Source organism: Danio aesculapii, chromosome 3 (genome assembly GCF_903798145.1).
Source record: "Danio aesculapii chromosome 3, fDanAes4.1, whole genome shotgun sequence".
Taxonomy (NCBI): domain Eukaryota; kingdom Metazoa; phylum Chordata; class Actinopteri; order Cypriniformes; family Danionidae; genus Danio; species Danio aesculapii.
The window spans coordinates 29,387,421-29,408,373 of NC_079437.1; the positions used below are offsets into that span (position 1 = coordinate 29,387,421).

Here is a 20,953-nt window from a genome sequence, read left to right on the forward strand (position 1 = left end):
AACACTCCAAACCTCATAATGCACGCTTCTCTTCAATAAATCAAAAGCTAAATATGTCTAGTGTCTGTCTTAAAACAATTGAACTTTTACCTTTGTGGCTGAAACAGTGCAGTTTAATGTTTAATCACAATACCTTGCCCTCATTGATGCCCATTGCATTGGGTTGTTGCTTGTTACAGCTTTTACTCTACTATAATGACTTATAATGAAACCAAAACATCGCCATTACATTTTCCTTGCAGTAACACAGAAGCATATTAGGGTCATACTGTAACAAGTGTAAACATATGTGGTTTACAATAAATGTCTCATTATTTATGTAACCAAGGATTAGAAAAGAGTGGTATTGATTCAATACACCAGCACTGATTCAAAACAAATCAGCACATGTCCCTAGATCTAGAAATAAAGTGCTTGTGTTGTTAAAGGTTTATCCAAAATGAAAATTTGATGTTAATTTTCAACCTCAAACTATCCAATATTTGACTGTGCTTATGACATTAAATCTGTATATTAATATATTAACTTATGTAAATGTGTGTAAATGTTTATTGATTCAGATTTTATTTTAATTTCAGTAATATTAACTGCAAATGTTTGTAATTTTTACTGCATTTTAGTAGATATATGAGACTTGCTTTGTTTGCCAAACAAATGGATCTAATTGAATTTTTGTTGTAAACCTTAAGTAGAAGTTTAAAAGTTTTTTGTTTTCAGCTTTTAGTTACTGTACTCTCAAAATCATCCCACATAAATGTATGTACAAAATTCTGCAAAGAAGCAGCAAAAAAAACGTCACCAGATTCTGTCTGGCACTGATTTAAAGTCATAAATTTGCAAATAATATTCAGTTTGTTGACAGACAAATCATAGAACCTCAACGTATCATCATGAGCAACAAATAGTAATATGGATTTGCCAGCATGTTTTTCTACTGGCATAAAACAGTAGCATTCGATTTGTATCATTCACCAAAAACCATCATTTTTGCTTAAAAAAAAAAAGTTATCTTTAATAGTCAACTGTCTTTAATAGCAAACTATCAGCAAATTTTCATTTTTAAAAAAAACATTTTATTTCATGCTTTAGGCTTTTAGTTACTTTACTCTTAAAATAATCCCACACAAATCTGCAGATTTTGTCCAAAATTCTGCCAAGCAAAAAAACAAAAAAAAAACAACAAAACAAATCAGATTCTGTCTGGCCCTGATTATGTCATAAAGTTGCAAATAATATTCAGTTTGTTGACAGACAAATCATATGATCTCAGTTTATCATCATGAGCAACAAATGGTAATATTGATTTGCCTTCATGTTTTTCTACTGGCAATAAAACAGAAGCATTCGATTTGCATCATTCACCAAAAACCATCATGGGTGTGGCATCACTATTGTACTTTATTTGACTATTTTATAGTTTGATGCCTGAGTGTATTTAATATATAAATAAGGTTTATTATTCACAATAATGTCTTTGTTATTGGTGATTGTGCATTTATAATATCAGTTATAAATGAAAATAGCACCCTTCCTTTTTGTTTTGTAATAATATTACTTACGATAATAATAATTACTATAATTCTCAATTAGTCTTATTACCATGTAATGTTAATTTATAATAGGCCTAATGTTATTTTAATTTATTATTAATACTTGCACAATTGTCATTTCTTTTGTATTCCTTTAAAATCTGATTTAACATTATAATCAGCTTTTTTATCATTTCATTGTTTTCGATATTTCTTGTATTTTCTGTTTCCTTTATTCTTGCTTATGTAAAGCACTTTGAATTACCTGTTTATGAAATGTGCTATATAAATAAACTTCTCATTTCACCTAAACACAAACAAACAAAAAAGTTCAATATCTTTAATAGTCATATACTTATATTTAATAGTTTAACGGCAAATTTTCAATTTTTGAAAAGTGCCACTGCTTAAATTAAATAACTACACAGACACTTTAGCGGTCATCAAATTATTTTATTAAATCAGTAGTAAAAACACAAATCAACAATGCAGTCATAAGTTAAGCTTTTCAATCGTTATTTCTCTACATCAATCCTTCGTTTGTGAATGTACACATATTATTCTGGGTCTCAATGAACTCAAAATCTGCTTTAAATTATTATGTACAACGCAGGAGTTTTTTGTCGTCATGGGAATCATCGTCCTCCTCCATTGGCCGCCCCTCCTCCAGCTCCGCCTCCGGACTGATCCTGAGCTCCTGACATCATCAGGAATAGAACAAGCGGGACAATATACATCCACTGGAAAAAAAAAGACAAACACAACAGAAGCTTTTAACACATTTTTGAGACAAAACCTACGACGGTTCCTCTCCAGAGTCAGTGATTAGGAGCAGGACAATTACAGCCCATTCAATTAATTGGCAAAGTTTTACCCAAGCAAATCATTTTCAGTTTCATCCTTCCTTACTCTCTCTTTATCCGACCTCCACCACTTACTACTGCTGAAAAAGGACTTTGCAACTAGGAGGGAGAAACCAGGAGAAATGAGACTGAAAAAACAGGGAGGGTTGAAGCAGGCAGAGTGGGTCATGAACATCTCTGAGCAGCTAATATTACCCGCCGACCTGATTTTGAGTCAGAAAGATCACATTTGATCAAAACATCACCGATTTGGTCATGACCCAGCAGGAAATGTACACAAAAAAAAGCACACAAACAATTGAACACCAAGCTGAAAGAGGAAGGGTCAGAGGATTTGAGTTTGTATGCATGTGGGTGCGTGTGCAGGCCCACACACACACATGATGAAAAATGTGGCTGGAGAGACAGAGTAACCAAGTAGGCTAAATGAGATTTCAGTACTTGAAATGAATGGAAATCAGCTCTGCTCTCTGGCGCCCCCTGGTGGGGTCTGTGCTGAACTGGTGGCCATGAGGAACACTGCACCTCCCAGAATCAAATACCACTGGAAACACAGCACAGACCGACACAAAGTCAACACAGACACAGCACAGTAAATGCAGAACAGCCGACCGTGACACGCGCTGCTAGAGAATTAGGAGTTCAGTCACAAAAAAGCAAGATGTTAATGCAGGTGAGTGTATATATACACACACAGCTGGGCAGAACAGATTAGCAACTTCAACATGGAGCAGAGCAGCAAGTGAAAAAATGGTTGGCTCAAAATCCAACACACAAAAACATAGAAAAGCCCAAAGTGTACTTCAGTTTTAAAGGGATTGTTGACTTAAATAATGAATATTTACTCCTCTACAAGTAGTTCCAAAGTAAACTTTTGTGAGTTTCCTTTTTTCAATTGGATGCAAAATAAGATTAAACAATGCTGGAAATGGTAGACAATAACATCCATATCCAAAATAAATTAAAAAATAAATAAAATACTATGGAAGTCAAAAGCTTTTAGTTCATAGCGTTCTTCAAATTATTTTAATTTGTGTTCAACAAGAGAAAGAAACTTAATATAGATTTAGAACCAGTGGCAAATAGAACTTTTGTTTTAGGCCTCAAATTAGCTTTACTGATAGTCAGCTATTGGTTTTATAATATGGGACAGATTTGCATTATTACTGATTATGCCATGCCATTTATTATAGAGCATATGTTACATGTATGCATTTACTGTTTTATATTGTACATTCTAGAGCAGAGATGCCCAAACTACGGTTGCCCAAAGTTGGCCCATGATAACCTTTTTTTTTTTTTTTTTAAATACATTTTTTTTCGGGGTTTTCACCTTTAATTGATAGGACAGTAGAGTATTAACAGGAAAGGGTGGGGAGCAGAGAGAGGGGAAGAATCCGCATAGGACCCAAGGCGGGAATTGAACTCAGGTTGCCAATAAGCACCGGAGTGCATGTGTCGACGCACCAACCACTACACCACTGACGCCGACAGGCCCATGATAACCTTTGATTTGGCCCGCCGTCCCATCTGAGAAGAGAGGGAGGATATGGGGAAGGTTGGGGCGAATGCCTTCAGCAGAGATCGTCATTCTAATTTAACACGACCTTATGTTTGTTTGTTAAATTGATGAATTTATGAATTACAAAAAAAGCAAAGTGAAATAACATGTTTCAAATAAATGTGAATTTTTCAGATTTTTTTAAAGGGTCTTGAAACCCTTAAACACATTTTTTAAGATGTTGACATATACAGTATATGTGTTTGGCACATTGATTAAACCACACTTACAGGACAAATATTTTACTATAGAGTAAAAATGGTTATTTTGTAAATCAAAAATCATTGAACTCCATTGTGTTATAAATGAGATTGTTTATGGTTTTAATATATTATAAGTATAGTATAAAATGTACAAAACAGTAAAAAATTAAGAAAAAAAATGTTTGTCATTATTAATATGATTTTTTTTTTACATTTATTTTTAAATATTATTAAAATAGGAGGTTACCATGGCAACCTGTTTATAATACAGTTTGGTATATTCAGCTTCGGCCCAACACCCTTAATCAAATTTGGTTTTTGGTCCTTCATAAAAAATAAAAATAAAAAAACGTTTGGACACCCCTGTTCTAGAGAAATGTATATATTTATTTTAAAAAATTATTTGCATTCTATCTTTAACCATATAAAAAGTTTAAAATGAATTATTATATTTAATAGACTTTATAATGTTCACTTGATAACATTATTATTATTGTTGTAATCTGGATTAAATTTAACATGAAAAACTCATATACAATACCTTATTATTTTTAAGATGACAAATTACAGATTAAAGCCAAATTACATTATTTACGATTTCTATGCCAATGCAATGGTCTGCATACAGTACGTGTTGAACTAGTTTTAGCATTAGTGGAATACCAGTGTACTGTACATGCACAACATGGTGATTTAGGTTTGAAAGGCTGTGGGTTTGAAAGAGCAAGTATACCCATATACGCATAAGCTTTAAAAAATTAAGTAAACTTTGAGCTTAACAATGCAGTCCACTAGTTACAAAACACAAGATAACACACAGACAAAAAAAACTCAGGAGAAACTATTAGAAACACAGGAGAACTATTAGCAGGAATAGAGGCCATTTAGAAAGGAGTTATTCTACGAAAGGAGGTAAAATAAAGGACGAGAGGAGATTAATGCAATTAATTAAAACAATAAAATGTAACTTCTTTCCTAGATAGCAGGGAAATATAATTGAATTAATCATCAGTCAAACACAAACACTCGTATGAACATAATATAATGTGACGTTAACAAAAATAGCCCAATTCAAGCCAATGACACATAATTTTGAATTAAAATAATAATAATAATAATATATACTCACATATTTGGCAAAAAAGGATTTCTGCTCTTGTGGGTTTTTGCCTTTCTTTTCCATTTCCATTTCCATCCTTTCAATATAAGGGGCTGTTTCAGGTCTAAATAAGAGACATGAGAGACAACAATTTCAAATTATCTAATAATAAACCTTCTGATGACGCAATATTTACATATCTAATCAATAAATAATCTATTTTAAGAGATATTGCCTACTGATCATATGATGAACATATGGTCATTAAGAAACAATGTGAGACAGCATACATCTTATTCATTAAATTTATTTATTTATTTATTTATTACATATTTATTGCCACATCAGCAACTTATGGCTATTTCGTGGCCAAATGTATATACATTAAACTATTACATGATAAAAACAAATTCGTATTATATAAAAAATAAATAAATAAATAAATTACTTAGACAAATACATAGAATATAAATAGATAAAATTTACAAAAAATTTATTCAAAGTTAAATATGGTTTTTCAGATCTATTTTTGATAAAAAATGTAAAACTCTTCCTGGTGGTACGTTTTTAAAAATGTCCATCAAAGTGCTCTCCTTATAAAAATCCTGTCTAATGGAATTTAAACTTCTACATTCCAACAAAATATGTTTGATGGTGAGAGCAGTCTGGCAGATATTACATTTAGGTGATTCTTCGTTATTTAATAAATATGAATGTGTCAACCTAGAATGTCCAATTCGACATCTGGTATAGACCGTCTGATCATGCCTGGTTTCGAAATTATAATTTGCTAAATGTCTTTCATTTATTTTCGGGTTAATTTCATATAATTTGTTGTTGATGCAGTTGTCCCATTCTCTTTGCCATGATTCGTTTATGTATAAATTGATGGTGGGTTTCAAATCATCAGGAGGAATTAAACATTCGGTCACATTCAAGGAGATAGCCTTTTTTGCAGCTTCATCAGCCAGTTCATTTCCACGAAGTCCCATATGACCTGGAATCCAACAGAAGATAATGTTGAACTTCTGGTTTTCTAGTGTTGTCATTTTCTTTAAAATCATGGACATTATGGGGTGATCATACTTAGAAGCTTCAAGAGCTTGAAGACAGGATTTGGAATCTGTGCAAATTAAAAAGTTACGATGCTGTGTCCTTTCCATTCGATCTAATGCCATATTTATTGCATAAGCTTCTGCTGTGTAAATTGAACTTTCTCCTGGAATCCGAGTACCAAAGACATCATCTTTAAACACCACTGCTGCTGTTACTCCTTTGTCTGTTTTTGATCCATCTGTGTATACGTGTTCATGATGAGGGAGGCTGTCTGTTATTTGTTTGAATTCCTGTTTGTATTCATTTGGGTGAGTCAAGGACTTCTTCTGTTTGGTTAAGTTCCATAAGATTCTTATTTTCGTGTTGCACCAAGGAGGAATATGGCTCAAATCAGGTAATGAAAGTTTTTCCATATTAACACCCAAATTCTTCAGGTGGGGTTTCATGCGTATTCCAAAAGGACTGATGTAGTTGGGTCTGTCTTCATACAATTGTAAATATTCAGGGTGAAAAATTGAAGGATAAGCTGGGTTACCTCTTTTTGATTTCAGTTTGACAGCATATTGGAGTGCTAATTTTAAACGTCGTCTTTCAAGCGATGGTTCTTTTGCTTCAATATATAAACTTTGAATAGGAGATGTTCTGAATGCTCCCAATGAGATTCGTAGTCCCGTGTGATGTACAGTGTCCAGCATTTTAATGTAGGATTTTCTAGCGGATCCATACACTATACTTCCATAATCCATTTGGGATCTGATCATGGTTCTATAAAGACGAAGCATTGTAGTACAATCTGCACCCCATTTTGTTGTGGTCAGAATTTTAAGGATATCCATTTTTTTTAAGGTTTTTGTTTTTAGGAGTTTGATGTGTGGAATAAAGGAGAGCTTATTATCCAGGGTGAGTCCAAGAAATTTAGTTTCTTTTACAATTTTTATAGGTTCTTCTTCCAAGAAGAGACTTGGTTCTGGATGAAGAGAACGTAATTGACAGAAATGCATGCACACAGTTTTTGATCTGGAGAACTTAAATCCATTCTTGACTGACCAGTCGTGCATTTTGTTAATACAAAGTTGCAATTGTCTTTCAATAGTATTCATGTTTCTTCCTCTGTAACAGATGCACAAATCGTCCACATAAAGACTACAGAATACATTTAAACCAATAGCATTTACAATACTATTGATTTTGATGTTAAATAATGTAACTGATAATATACTTCCTTGTGGCACACCAAGTTCTTGAATATATTTATTTGACAGAGTTGTTCCTATCTGAACTCGAAAACACCTGTTTGTTAAAAAATTAGAGATAAAAACAGGTAGATGTCCTCTAAAACCCATTTCATACAAGTCTTTTAAAATTCCATATCTCCAAGTAGTGTCATAGGCTTTTTCCAAGTCAAAGAATATTGCTACAGTGTGTTCTTTTTTAATAAAACCATTTCGCACATAAGATTCCAGTCTTACAAGGTGATCTATTGTGCTTCTTCCTCTTCTAAATCCACACTGATAATTACTAATATTTTGGTCCTTCTCCAGTGACCATACAAGTCGATCATTTATCATTCTTTCCATTGTTTTACACAGACAGCTGGTAAGGGCTATAGGGCGATAATTATTGGCATCTGAGTGGTCTTTACCTGGTTTAGGTATTGGTATGATTAAAGATTCTTTCCAACAAGATGGTACCTTTCCAGATGTCCATATATAGTTAAAAATATTTAAAAGGAGATACAACACATCATAGGGTAAGTGCTTTAAAAACTGATAATGGATTTTATCAGGACCGACTGCAGTGTCTTTTGAATTTTTCAAAGCTTTTTGTAGTTCTTCCATTGTAAATGATTTGTTGTACATTTCAGCATTATCAGAGGAAAAGTCAATCTGGTTTTGTTCTTGTTGCCTTTGTATTCTTTGGAATTGAGGAAGACAATTTTCTATGGATGAGTTTCTTTCAAAGGTTTTTGCAAGGTTGTTGGCAATTTCTTGTTCGTTAGTTAGTTGGGTGCTACCATTATTTATGTGACATATTTGTGATCCACCTTCTTTGTTCTTCATTTTTCGGATCATATCCCAGATTTTCTTAGTTGGCGTCTGTGATGTTAAATTTGAGATGTATTGTTTCCAGCTCTGTTTCTTGATTTCATTAATAGTCCTTCTTGCTTTTGATCTTAATATTTTCAATTTAATGAGGTTTTCATTCGTAGGATGTTTGTTAAATATTCTTTCTGCCTTTTTCCGTTCTTTGATGACCTTTTTGCAATTGTCATCAAACCAGGGATTATTTCTTCGATATGGGTGTCCTGATGTTTTTGGAATGGTTTCTTCTGCAATTTCAATCAGTTTATTTGTAAAAACTTCTATTGAATTATGGTTTACTTGATCCATTTCTCTGTATTTCTCACTGCATTGTATTTCAAAACTGCACCAGTTTGCTTTTTTAAGGTTCCATCTTGGGGTTCTTTGTCTTTGAGTACCTAATGAGGTAATAATCAATGGAAAATGATCACTTCCACTTAAGTCATTCCAGACTTTCCATGAAAAATCTGGAGCTATTAAAGGATGACAGAGTGTTATATCAATGGCAGTGTAAGTTCCATGTCCTGGGTGCAGGTATGTATATGATCCATCATTTAGTATACACAGGTCATTTTTTAAAATGAAGTCCTCAATTACTTTTCCCTTTGAGTTCCTGTAGCTTCCTCCCCATAACGCATTATGGCTGTTTAAGTCTCCCATGAATATGGCTGGGGATGGTATCTGCTGTTGTAGATTATCCATATCTTGTAAGGTTATAGTAACATCAGGGGGGATATAAATGGAACATAAGGTAATAACTTTGTGGAGGGTTACGCGTACAGCAACAGCTTGCAAATTGGTATTCAATGTTACATAACTGTGAATTATATCCCTTCTAACTACTATAGCTGATCCTCCTGAAGGTCTATGTACATTTCTACCAAATGCATTGAATATTTTGTAATTTTTAAAGGTTATTTTGTTATTTGGTTCTAAGTGAGTCTCTTGTAGGCAGAACGCAATAGGGTTAAAAATTGTTGATAGTCGTTGCATTTCAGCAAAATTTGCTTTCAACCCTCTACAATTCCACTGGATTATGCAGTCCTTCATATTTAGGTAGGTAAAACAAGAACAGTACTTTTGTGGTTACATTTTGGGGATAAACTTCTGCTTCTGGAAGTTAGGATCTCTTTCATTTCCACATCTTTTGGAGTTTCTGGTTTGTGACTTTTTTTACTTGAACTATTCTTTGATGATTGAGCAGTAGTGGTTGTTTGTGTTTTCCTTCCTTTTGATGAAACGTTGGGTTCTATTATCTGGCATTGATCTTCATCCATTTGAGTCTGGTTTGAAGCATTTTGGGTTTTCTTTTTATTTAAGTTTTGGTTTTTGTTTAGGCATTGAGGTTTATCATTGTTTAACCAAGTCAAATCTGTTTGGCATTCTATAGAGTTCAAGATTGGTTTTACCACAGATGCATATGATCGTTTGAGTTTAAACATTGGTGATTCTTCAATCTTTCTTCTTGCTTCTGTATAGCTTACTTTCTCCGTACATTTAACTCTCTGAATTTCTTTTTCTTTTATCCATACAGGGCACTCTTTTGATGAAGATGGATGGTCTGCTTTACAGTTGCTGCATTTTGCTGTTTTATTACAGCTTGGTCCATGTCCTTCTTCTCCACAGTTTGTACATAATGGTTTATTTTTACATCCTGCAGAACCATGTCCGAATTTTTGACAGTTGAAACATCTTAACGGATTTGGAATAAATGTGTTGACTGGTACACTCTGGTATCCTAAATGGATCTTTTCTGGTAGATGTGGTTTATTGAAAGTCATGATGTAGGTTCCAGTTTTGATAATCTGCTGTTCTCTCCTGATTGTAATTCTTTTTACATGAATTACACCCTGTTGCATCAATTCCATTTGGATCTCTGCCTCATCCATGTCTTGCAGCTCTCTCGTACGTATTACTCCTTTACTACTGTTAAGAGAGGGATGATAGAAAGTCTTCATAGGTACATTGGCCAGTATATTTGCACGCATCAAGTTTTCCGCTTGAGTTTTTTTCAAACATTCAACTAGTATTTGTCCAGATCTGAGTTTTTTCACATCTTTAACTGTTCCTGCAATTCCAGCGATACCTTTTTGTATAGCAAAAGGTGATAGTTTTGTCAGCGGCATTTCCGTTTGAGTTGATTCTAGAATTATGAATCTTTGCCATGCATCACCTTTTTGAGGAGTCGTATATCCATTCTCTGAGTCGTCATCTGATTTAAGTCGTTTGGGGTTTTTTGAGTTTGCCATATTTGTATAGAATTTGTTTCATTACTTCTGCTCCTCACCCACCTCGGAGCCCAACAAGGGGATGCATAGAGCTGCGGATATCCTCCAGTTATGCATCAAGGATACAGAGGTAATATACTCGAGTAAGCAGAACAAAGTTCACGTTCCTCGATTGACCCTTTAGCCATTGTCTTACAAAGTAAGTCTTGACCAGCCGATTGATTGGATTGAGCCCATCCAACCTCCCGTCTATGTGAAGTTGGAGCCAAAGCACTGTGTTGGTGTTGAGGGAACCGCAGTTACCCACATTCCTCAAATACCAGGATCTCTTTCTCCACAGACACGGGTTGCAACTCACGGCAAACAAGTCGCCCCATTTGTCGCCTTTTACGATCAGCAAGGGGGTGCTAGGGACCTATTCTACCCCGGGTCCCCACGGGGGTTATTCATTAAATTAATACTTCATTATATTAATATTTTATTATACTAATACTTCAGTATACTGTGCAAAACAGATTGAGCAAAAGTGGTAGCTGCCATCAACATCTTTACTTTCAGTTGATGCTTGTAAACATGAGTTTGTACATTTAAGTGTATTTGTGCACTAAACTGTAGACGAAAAAGTGATAGAGAATATAATGAAATAAGACAGAGGGGTCTCGACAAAATCCAAATCACCGCAAGAGCCATGTTTGAACACAACTTAATACCATATGGGAAAAAGTTATGCATCCAGGCTGCCTGAATACTTTTAGCATGTATATGTGAGAGAGTGTGTGTGCCTGCCTAAACACTCACACAGGTGCAGTGACTGGTGCCATGACGCTTATTGTTGTGTTAAAGACTTCCAGGTCAACCTCATCCTCCACCTCTATCCCACGACAAGAACCAGGGATCGTCACTATAGAAATGCCAATGACATATCCGCTGACATCAGTGTGAAGGGTGATGACATCACTGAGGTGGGACTCCACCAAAGCGCACTGCAAAAAAAGATGGACAAGATTTATATTTGACTACCGCTTGAGAATTTGGGGCCAGGGAGATGATTTTCAAATTCTCTTTTCACACTAAAGCGGCATTTATTTAATCACAAATACAGTAAAACAGTAATGGTGTGTATAATATAGTAACAAATCACAAATCTCACGGTTCGGATCACACCTGTAGTGAGTCACGGATCGCACCATTTTTTCAGATCAGCAAAAAAGAGAGACAAATGTAATTTGCTTTCAATTTAAACAAAAATATTACTGCAAAAACCATTGGTTTTAACAAACAGAACCTGTAATTTTTATCAAAATAAAAATCAAGAAAGAACTAGCTGAAAAAAAGGAAAATATTCAATGTGAAAAACGATCTTTGCTGCTGTTGCTGATAATGCTAAATATAGAAATCAAACATCTTGTACAACATATAATATTTATTTTCAATTCATGGTTCAACAACTCACACATAAAACGTCATGTTTCATTATAGGTGGATCATTTTTGAAAGCCTTTTCAGTGACATAATTTTGATGGTTGTTTGTCGCCACCCATTGGTTACACAATGTAATTGCTAGAACATTCACCAGCGTCAAGTTCCATTAATCTGTGATTTTAATCTTTATCATGAAGTTCAGTGTTTATATATGAACTATAAACTGTTCTGCCAGTACTTCTGTGTTATTTGTTTGTAACTAACTGAAAAAAAATTAAAAACTGAATTACTCTCGATCAAACGCAGATTTGAAAGCAGAGCATCGAAGGATTAATAAACAGATGCAAATCATTATCATTTATCATTCATGTTGCGCGGGTTTGAATTGAGATCACAATCTTTTAATGTTTAATTGTGCAGCTTTACACTGAATGCATCAATGCAGGCTAAACAAACAGTGACAGAAAACACCTTTAACTAATACCCTTAACGCGTGTTTCGCGCGAATCGCTCGAGTTCAAAAATCTGAACTTCAGCGGACATTTGCGCCGCCTTAACCAATCAGGAGCCTGTTCTTGTGGGGGCGTGATTGTGATGTAGCGCCTGTTGTTGGTGTCCCGAGGGGAAATCCTCCAGCCAACACCAGTTCATTAACCTGGGCTCGGCTCAGTCAGAAGCACCGCTGAAAGCCTTCATCATCCAGGTTAAGTTTCTGGAGGAGTTTATGAGCTCACAGAGGTTGCACCTCTGAAAGGATCTAGTGGACTCAGACACGGCCCTAAACGTATTGACGCTGTTTTTCAGCCTTCATAAAGCACATAAACCCTTATTTTCTAAATAAAATCCATGTTAGCCATTTAGCAACGAAGCTAGAGTCACCGGGCAGACAGAAGCCCTGCCCATCATGCGAATCCGCGCGTCTGTTCTGAAGTGAATTTGATGCGCGAATGAAGCGAGTAAACTCAAATGTTCACGTGGATATTTACACGCGAATAGCGAGATTTATCTGCGCGTTCCGTGTCTGGTGTGAACACAGCATAAAGAAAGCATTTAGGTAGGTCCCACCACAACTTTTTTTTCGTCATCATATTTTACTGAGAAGCCATAATGCTTTCCTACGCGTAATTTGAATGACGCGGGAGGCAATCTCTCCGCATTTGTTTTAAATGTTAGATTAACCTACAAGTTTAAAAAAAGATATTCCTCAGTGGGTCACGTGCATTCCACACTGTGGGTTGTAAGCTAGTAATTATTACATTTAAAATAATTTTTGCATGTTGATATATTTAATAAGTTATTTATAACAGTTTGAAGCTGACTGCAAAGCTGCATTTTCAGTATTATCACTCTAGTTTATTATGATCTCTCATCTGATTCTCAAACTGAAATCTTGTGTAACATTATGAACATCTTCACAGTCATTTTGAACCATTTTCATATATATTTGCGCATATTTTCAATTTTATCTTTCACTTGCATAATGTAAACATCAACATTTAAAGTTTTTAAATACTGGTAAAATGTTTATGCAGGTATTTGCATGCAGTTGACTTACAGCTCTAACGAATGCGGTAAGGTAACCTTCATACTGTCTCTCTGTCTGTCGATCCACCTGTAGAGAGACTCTTGGGACCCGGATCCTGTACAGACCGTCAACTGCTGCCACATCCTGAAAAACACAGGTAGAGAAACACAAAATTACACCAGTGAGACAAGAGTTAGGACATTTCAAATTGACAGTCTGTCCTGGACCAAAAAAATAAATAAATCTGAGCTTTGCTACATGGCATGTTCATTGAGGTAAAGTTGGTTTTATGTTTGCACATTTGTTCAGTGACAACTTGTGACATGCTCCCTATATTGTTTACCATGCTACTTCAAATATTCGGCCTGAAATAAGATGCAAGTATGACTTCAAAACAACATTTGCAATATTTATTTGTCTGTGAACAATGTTGTACTTTGACAGCCATCAACTGCTAGTATGATTTCACTATTTTGAATTTGCAAATAAGACTTTTCTGAAATGATATTATTAAGAAGAAGGTCTGAATGTGGGAATATAAAACCGACATTATTTCAATGGCATGTCCTCACCTTAAGTGTGTTCCTGTCTTTCTCTGACAGCTGGTTTTGTGAGAGATACACACTGTTTTCCCTTCCACCCCTTAACTGTAGCGCACCACGAAGTCGAAATCTTGGCACATCATCTGAAACACAGACCAATAACGTTAGTGAGTCACTTGCACTAAAAAGAGACAAATAATCCTTTCACAAAATGGATTTTCATTGAATATACTCACCCACTTCAAACGAGTGTTCTAATGGCACCGAGAATCCGCTGAAATCGGTGTCCACCGCGTCTCCTGACTGACAGATGGATAAAAGCATTGACATTCAATCATATTTATCTGCTGACACAAAGACTGATTAACGTCAGACAGCAGCCTAGCATGCTAACAAGCTCTCTGTGCAAGTCATCTGCAATGCCGTGTGGAATACACATCTCGTGACTGCGAGGTTTATCAGACACAATCATCTTACCCTTCGACCATTATTGCATTCGCCAGACTGTGTCAGTAACAACGTTACAGTTGACAGGATGGGGAGAACCAGCGACAACACTCTAATCGGAGCCATTTTGTCTCAAGCCTCGAGAGTGAGTCGCTTCCCCTGTGCGTAGTGCGTACCGGAAACACTGCGTTTCAAAACAAAAGTAAAAAAACATTTAACTTGTTACGTCGCTTCTTTCACTCTTACAAAATGCAGATTAAAGTAATTATTTGTTATTGTTATTTATACTAAAGTCGTTTTTCAATCATCCATATGTCTTTAATTTACAAAAGACCCAACATGGTATACCACAATAAAAGTCATTTGCTTATGTTTTACAGTATACAATGTTAATCCACTTACATTTTTGTTTACGTCATAATTTAATAAAGTTTAAAGAGTTTATTTTTACAATAGCCCACGTACAACCCACAGCTGCTTGAGCATCTTTTATAAACTGACTTTATGTAAAGCGGACTGTGCAGCAGTAAGAGCTGCTGTTGTTTATTTTCTCCATCACTAGATGGCGCGATCCGCTCCGGCACACAGTAACATTGAAGAGCAGCTCAGATCCTCTACTCTCTCGCCGGGCGTAGTGGCGTGCGCCTGTAATCCAAGCTACTGGGAGGCTGAGGCTGGCGGACCGCTTGAGCTCAGGGGTTCTGGGCTGCAGTGGACTATGCCGATCGGGTGTCCGCACTAAGTTCGGTATCGATATGGTGCTCCTGGGGGAGCCCGGGACTACCAGGTCGTCTAAGGAGGGGTGAACCGGCCCAGGTCGGAGACGGAGCAGGTCAAAGCCCCCGTGCCGATCAGTAGTGGGATCGCGCCTGTGAATAGACACTGCAGTGCAGCCTGAGTAATACAGCGGGACTCAGTCTTTTGTGCATTTCAGAAGATTCTACTTTTAAACTGGATACAATAGATTTATTAATGCATTATACACAATCTTTAAATTTAAATATTAATAATACAAGCCTTTTTAGGGTTCATAATCATTTCTTTCTTCTTCCGCAAGTTAAAACAGGTTGTTTAATGCGTTTATTTTAAAAGAATTCACAATATTTGGTTCATTTTAATTACATTATAGGGGAAAGAAAGTCAGTGATGCACTGCCCTCCTCAGTTTAAGAAGTTGAATTGCACCTAATTTTTTTGCGACACGGATCTTTGAACCAGTAGGAGTCGCTGTTCGCATTGTTTTTGTAGTTATTTTCATGACGTGAATATTTTTCCATATACGGTTAATCTATATCTTTTTAAGAGTTAGATTATACTGTGTCTATTACGCAGCGGTCCAGTTTTCTGATATTTTTGAGAAACATGTTACTGTATAAGTCATTCGTTACAAATGCCTCTGCAATCTGTCAAACGGATAAAACGAAAAAAACAGCGAGTAAACAACCGGACACAGACACATGCGCAGAAGGATTGAAGAGCTCACGGTGAGTGAACTGAACACTGTGTTTGTGTGTGTCATGTTACATCCTTCACAACTCTGTGTGTTACAGGTTTGTGGTTCATTATCACAGGTAAAGAAAATGTAATGACGGGAGTTGGACACTAGAGTGTGGTTTTGTAACACAGGAGAATGTGCCGACACCAAATACACACGTAGAAACTAATGAAACGTGGCTTAATCGTTTAATGTTACTGATTGATGGAAATTATTTTTGTTCACTTTCAGAATCTCTCTGCGAGAATCGAAACTATTGCAAAAAAAAATTTATTCTACAAATTCATAAAGTTTGGCACCATTTTTTTTATTTAAATGTTTTATACTTTGTTTTATAGGGGGCTCTAGTGGGCCCTGACAGCTCCTCATTGCATAGATTTTGTTTTCGGTGGCAGTGGGTAGTGCTGTCCCAGCAAGAAGGTCGCTGGTTTGAGCCTCAGGTGGCATTTCTGTGTGGAGTTTGCATGTTCTCCCCGTATTCACATGGGTTTCCTCCGGGTGCTCTGGTTTCACTCACAGTCCAAAGACATGCTCTATAAGTAAATTGAATTAGCTAAATTGGCTGAAGTGTATGTGTGTGAATGCAAGAGTTTATGGGTGTTTCCCAGTACTGGGTTGCGGCTGGAAGGGCATCCGCTGCGTAAAACATATTCTGGATAAGTTGGCGGTTCATTCCACTGTGGTGACCCCCCGATTAAGCCAAAAAGGAAATGAATGAATGAATAAATGAACTATTCTATAGTTACAGACATGACCAAACATACACGTACACAAAAAACAGCAGAGGCTATAGTTCCACTTGAGAATGTACTCATTTACCTGATTACCTGTCATTGTAGAGAGTCTATAAGATTATAACCACATCGAAAAACCGTTTCAGACGGGCCATCAGGGCCACGGGTTAATCAATAACAAGTATCGATTGCAATCAATTACAGTTGTTGCGTCCCACAAACTCATTTTGCCCTGTACTGTTCTGTTCCTATTGTTCCATAAATCAAAGTTAGTGATTATCTCACACTCTACTTTTCCCAAATCGATAGTGTACCTATTTGCGCCACTCGGTACGGGACCAACAGGCTGCCATTAAGATCCGAGGAAGGAGAAAAACAAACACTCGCACGCCCTTTCAATTACATTAATCAGATGACACTGGGGTAAGTGATACAGCGTGGCGTATTGGCATTTCCATAACTGAACACACATCTCGAAAAGCGCCTGTATGATTAATGGGCCATTTCAGCAGCAGGGCTTGGGTTCTCCATGCACCCTTTGCCATGTGATTCCCAAGACATTCCTGCTTTGAAACGAATATATATCTCCTCCATCTAGCCATCGCTGACTGTCAGCACGCCTTCAGACAATAGTGAGCCCTGCGCTCCTCCAAACCTATAATTAGCCATTTCGTCACTGTGAATGCATGTGTGTGTGTCATAAGACTCTCTGCGCTGGCCTTATCATAAAGCAGAGTAACATATTTCATGATGAGAGCTTCTATATTGTGACTTATGATTTATATTTACTTTACCGAGCCCATATTATGTCTAATTGACTCAAATAAATTGAGTTAGCACTCTACGAAGCATGAAGTATCTTGTTTCCTGGCTGCTGTCTTCAATATATCACTGTCCACTGCTTCTTCTGTCTTGTGTTCTCTGTCATAGTTGTCTTTTTTTTTCTCTTTTCTCCTTGACATCTGCCTCTCAGGATGCACTTTCTATGAATAGCGCAGTCTCTGACCAGTCTTCTCTACCGCAAATTAAAGTTCAAAATTGTGTTTATTGGTGTGTCAAGCTAAATAGAGCGTTGTTGAACTCTACACTTCAAGTCTTAACACCAGGGATGTGACTAAACTCTGATCTTTGCAGTTTGGTTGTTAAAAAAGGCATTTTTTTTGTACAGATTGCACACAGGGCATTTAGTGACTACTGAGTTTCATGATGGAAATGTTATTTACTTTTGTGCTTCTAGGTTTTTTTTTTAAAGAAAATATTAGGCTACTTTGGTAGTTTTTTTTCATTTTGTTACACACATGTGTTTTAGTCAGGTTTTAATTATGTGATATTTTATTTGATGAAAAATAAGTTGAAAGTTGAATATATAGCAGAATCCTTGAGTGTCTGGCCTACACTTGACTTTAGGTATGGGCTGGTATAAGATTCTGACGGTATGATAACCTTGGATAAAAATATCACGGTTTGACAGTATAGTGATTACTGCTCTGTAATATATTCTTTTAAAAAGTCTGGGTAAAAAACGAAAACTTTTTCCCTTTGAACACAAATTTTTTTTATTTTATTAAACATTTATAATATTTTGGAACAGTAACCAGCTAAATAATTCAAATGAATCATTGACTGCTGTCTTCATTTGTTTCAAAAACACATTTTATTACAATTTAAAACAGCATCTTTGTAGATCTTTTCTGTTGGAGACTTTGTTGTCCTAAAACAAAATAAATAAAACATGTAAATAAAAAATCTTACATATAGGAACTGTATAGCAGAATATTCTGGCGTTTTTAAAATTCTGGCGGTTTTTGCAAACCACGGTATGCCCACGGATGGTTATCATCTCATGCTTACTTGACATCCATAAAAATATTTGTTTGTTGATAATTTCATTCACTGCACTGTATTACACTGTAAAATGTAAAATTGTAGTGTTATAATCATAGGTTTAGTTGCTGAAAGTAATATTATATTTAAAAAAAAAATAAAATAAATAAAAAAGTAAAAAAGTAAAATCTTTTTAAAAATGTACACCAAACCAGCAGGCACACAACGTACACAGACGTTAATATTAGGTTATTAGGTCTTGATGTTGGGTGACCAAAATTTAGCATCTAAGGTTGTTATTTTGCCATCCAATGATGTTAGGTTGTGTTGGAAAGTGACCAAAATCCAATGTCGAGCCAACATCTTAAACCAACATCAAATTGACGCCAGATACTGACATTTATTCATCAGGTGTGCCAATCAAAATGTCTGATTGACGTCATAGTGGTAACGTTCACACAAAGTCAAGCTGTAACATCATTAGACGTAATATATGGTTGGTTTTAAGTTGCATTGGAAAGTGACGTCTGTTTAATGTTGGACACTGACGTCGGTCTGACGTTGGGCTCTGACATCAACCTGATTTTTATTTCCACCTTAAACGGATACAATGTCAAGCTGATGTCATGTTGACGTCCTGCCTGCTGGGAAAGTTCAAAAGTTTGGAGTGTCAATAAGATTCATTCATTCATTTTCTTTTCGGCTTAGTCCCTTTATTAATCTGGGGTCGCCACAATAGAATGAACCGCCAACTTATCCAGCTTATGTTTTACACAGCGGATGCCCTTACAGCTGCAACCCATCACTGGGAAACATCTGCCAATTTAGTCTATGTAATTCACCTGTATCACATGTCTTTGGACTGTGGGGAAAACGAGAGCACCGGGAGAAAACCCACGCGAAAATGGGAAGAACATGCAAACTCCACACAGAAACGCCAAATGACCGAGCCAAGGTTCGAACCATCGACCTTCTTGCTGTGAGGCGAACATGCTACCCACTGCGCCACCATCAATAAGACTGTGTAATGTTTTTGAATGCTTACACTCATCAAGACGGCATTTATTTAATCATATTTAAAAAAAAAAGTTAAAAAAAAAAAGTTTAGCATAAAATATTTGTACAGTTTAAAATTAATTTTGATATATTTTCAAACATAATTTAATTCCGTGATTCAAGGCTGATTTTTCAGATGGCCTTTCTTCAGGCTTCAGTGGTACACAATCCTTGAGAAATCATCATTTGCAGATATTTGTTGACTTGGTCCAACTTTTCTTATAGCTATCAATTGAAATAGTTTTTTGTGGAATCACATACATTTTTTCCTACACAAATAGAAAATATTTGAGAGAATATAGATTTCTTTAAACATTTAAATTTTTAAATAAAATTAAACAGATTGTTACAGAGGGCGTCACGGTGGAGCAGTGGGTAACACGATCGCCTCACAGCAGGAACGTCGCTGGTTCGAGCCCTGGCTGGGTCAGTTGGCATTTCTGTGTGAAGTTTGCATGTTTTCCCCGTGTTGGTGTGGGTTTCCTCCAGGTGCTCTGATTTCCCCCACAGTCCAAAGACATGTGCTTTAGGTGAATTGAATAAGCTAAATTGGATGTAGTGAATAAGTGTGCATGTGAGAGTGTGTGGGTATTTCCCAGTACTGGGTTGCGGCTGGAAAGGCATCCGCTGTGTAAAACATATACTGGATAAGTTGGTGGTTTATTCCGCTGTGGTGACCCCTGATGAATAAAGGGACGAAGCCGAAGGAAAATGAATGAATGTTTTCAAACATAATTTGTTTCTCTGATTCAAAGCTGAATTTTCAGAAACCATTTCTCTAAGCTTCAGTATCACACACTCTTTGAGAAATCATTATCATCTGCAGATTTTTGTTGACTGTTTTCCCTACACAAAAAGAAAACATTTGAATATAGATTTCTTAAAATATTTTTTATTTTTTAATATATTTAAATAGATTGTTACAGATATTACCTGTTACCTGCATATTTTGATATATTCATTTATTAATTTTCCTTTGGCTTAGTCCCTTTATTCATCTGGGGTCACCACAGCAGAATGAACTGCCAACTTACCCGGCATATGTTTTACACAGTGGATGCCCTTCTAGCGGCAACCAAGTACTGGAAAACATTCATACACACTCATACACTACGGCCAACTAGTCTATCCACTTCACCTAAAGTGCATGTCTTTGGACAGTGGGGGAAACCAGAGCACCCAGAAGAATCCCGGGGAGAACATGCAAACTCCACACAGAAATGCCAACTGATCCAGCTGGGACTCGAACATGCAACCTTCTCACCATGAGGCGACAGTGCTAACCACTG

General features: G+C 36.2%; 1 protein-coding gene across 2 annotated transcripts; it reads right to left on the reverse strand.

Moving 5' to 3' along the window:
• Nucleotides 1-1,961: 1,961 nt before the first annotated feature.
• Nucleotides 1,962-14,719, reverse strand: emc10 (ER membrane protein complex subunit 10). 2 transcript variants are annotated; one of them, XM_056453591.1, is made up of 8 exons: nt 14,587-14,719; nt 14,346-14,412; nt 14,140-14,252; nt 13,598-13,711; nt 11,419-11,603; nt 5,286-5,379; nt 2,834-2,936; nt 2,180-2,269 (listed from the first exon to the last, which is right to left on the reverse strand). In XM_056453591.1, exons 1-7 carry the CDS (start codon nt 14,680-14,682, stop codon nt 2,850-2,852), a joined length of 756 nt encoding a protein of 251 aa, XP_056309566.1. In that variant the 5' UTR covers nt 14,683-14,719; the 3' UTR covers nt 2,180-2,269; nt 2,834-2,849. The 2 variants fall into 2 exon arrangements, with proteins under 2 accessions (XP_056309565.1, XP_056309566.1); XM_056453590.1 differs by lacking the exon at nt 2,834-2,936 and having other exon boundaries at nt 1,962-2,269.
• Between the last annotated feature and the right edge of the window lie 6,234 nt (nt 14,720-20,953).

What these genes read in the sequence shown, in the direction of transcription:
- emc10 (XM_056453590.1), bottom strand. Translation starts at nt 14,682, where the DNA reads ATGGCTCCGATTAGAGTGTTGTCGCTGGTTCTCCCCATCCTGTCAACT. An exon ending in AATGCAATAATGGTCGAAGG is followed by an intron (nt 14,413 to 14,586) that starts GTAAGATGATTG and finishes TCCATCTGTCAG; the next exon opens with TCAGGAGACGCGGTGGACAC. An exon ending in GCACCAGTCACTGCACCTGT is followed by an intron (nt 5,380 to 11,418) that starts GTGAGTGTTTAG and finishes TCTCTTATTTAG; the next exon opens with ACCTGAAACAGCCCCTTATA.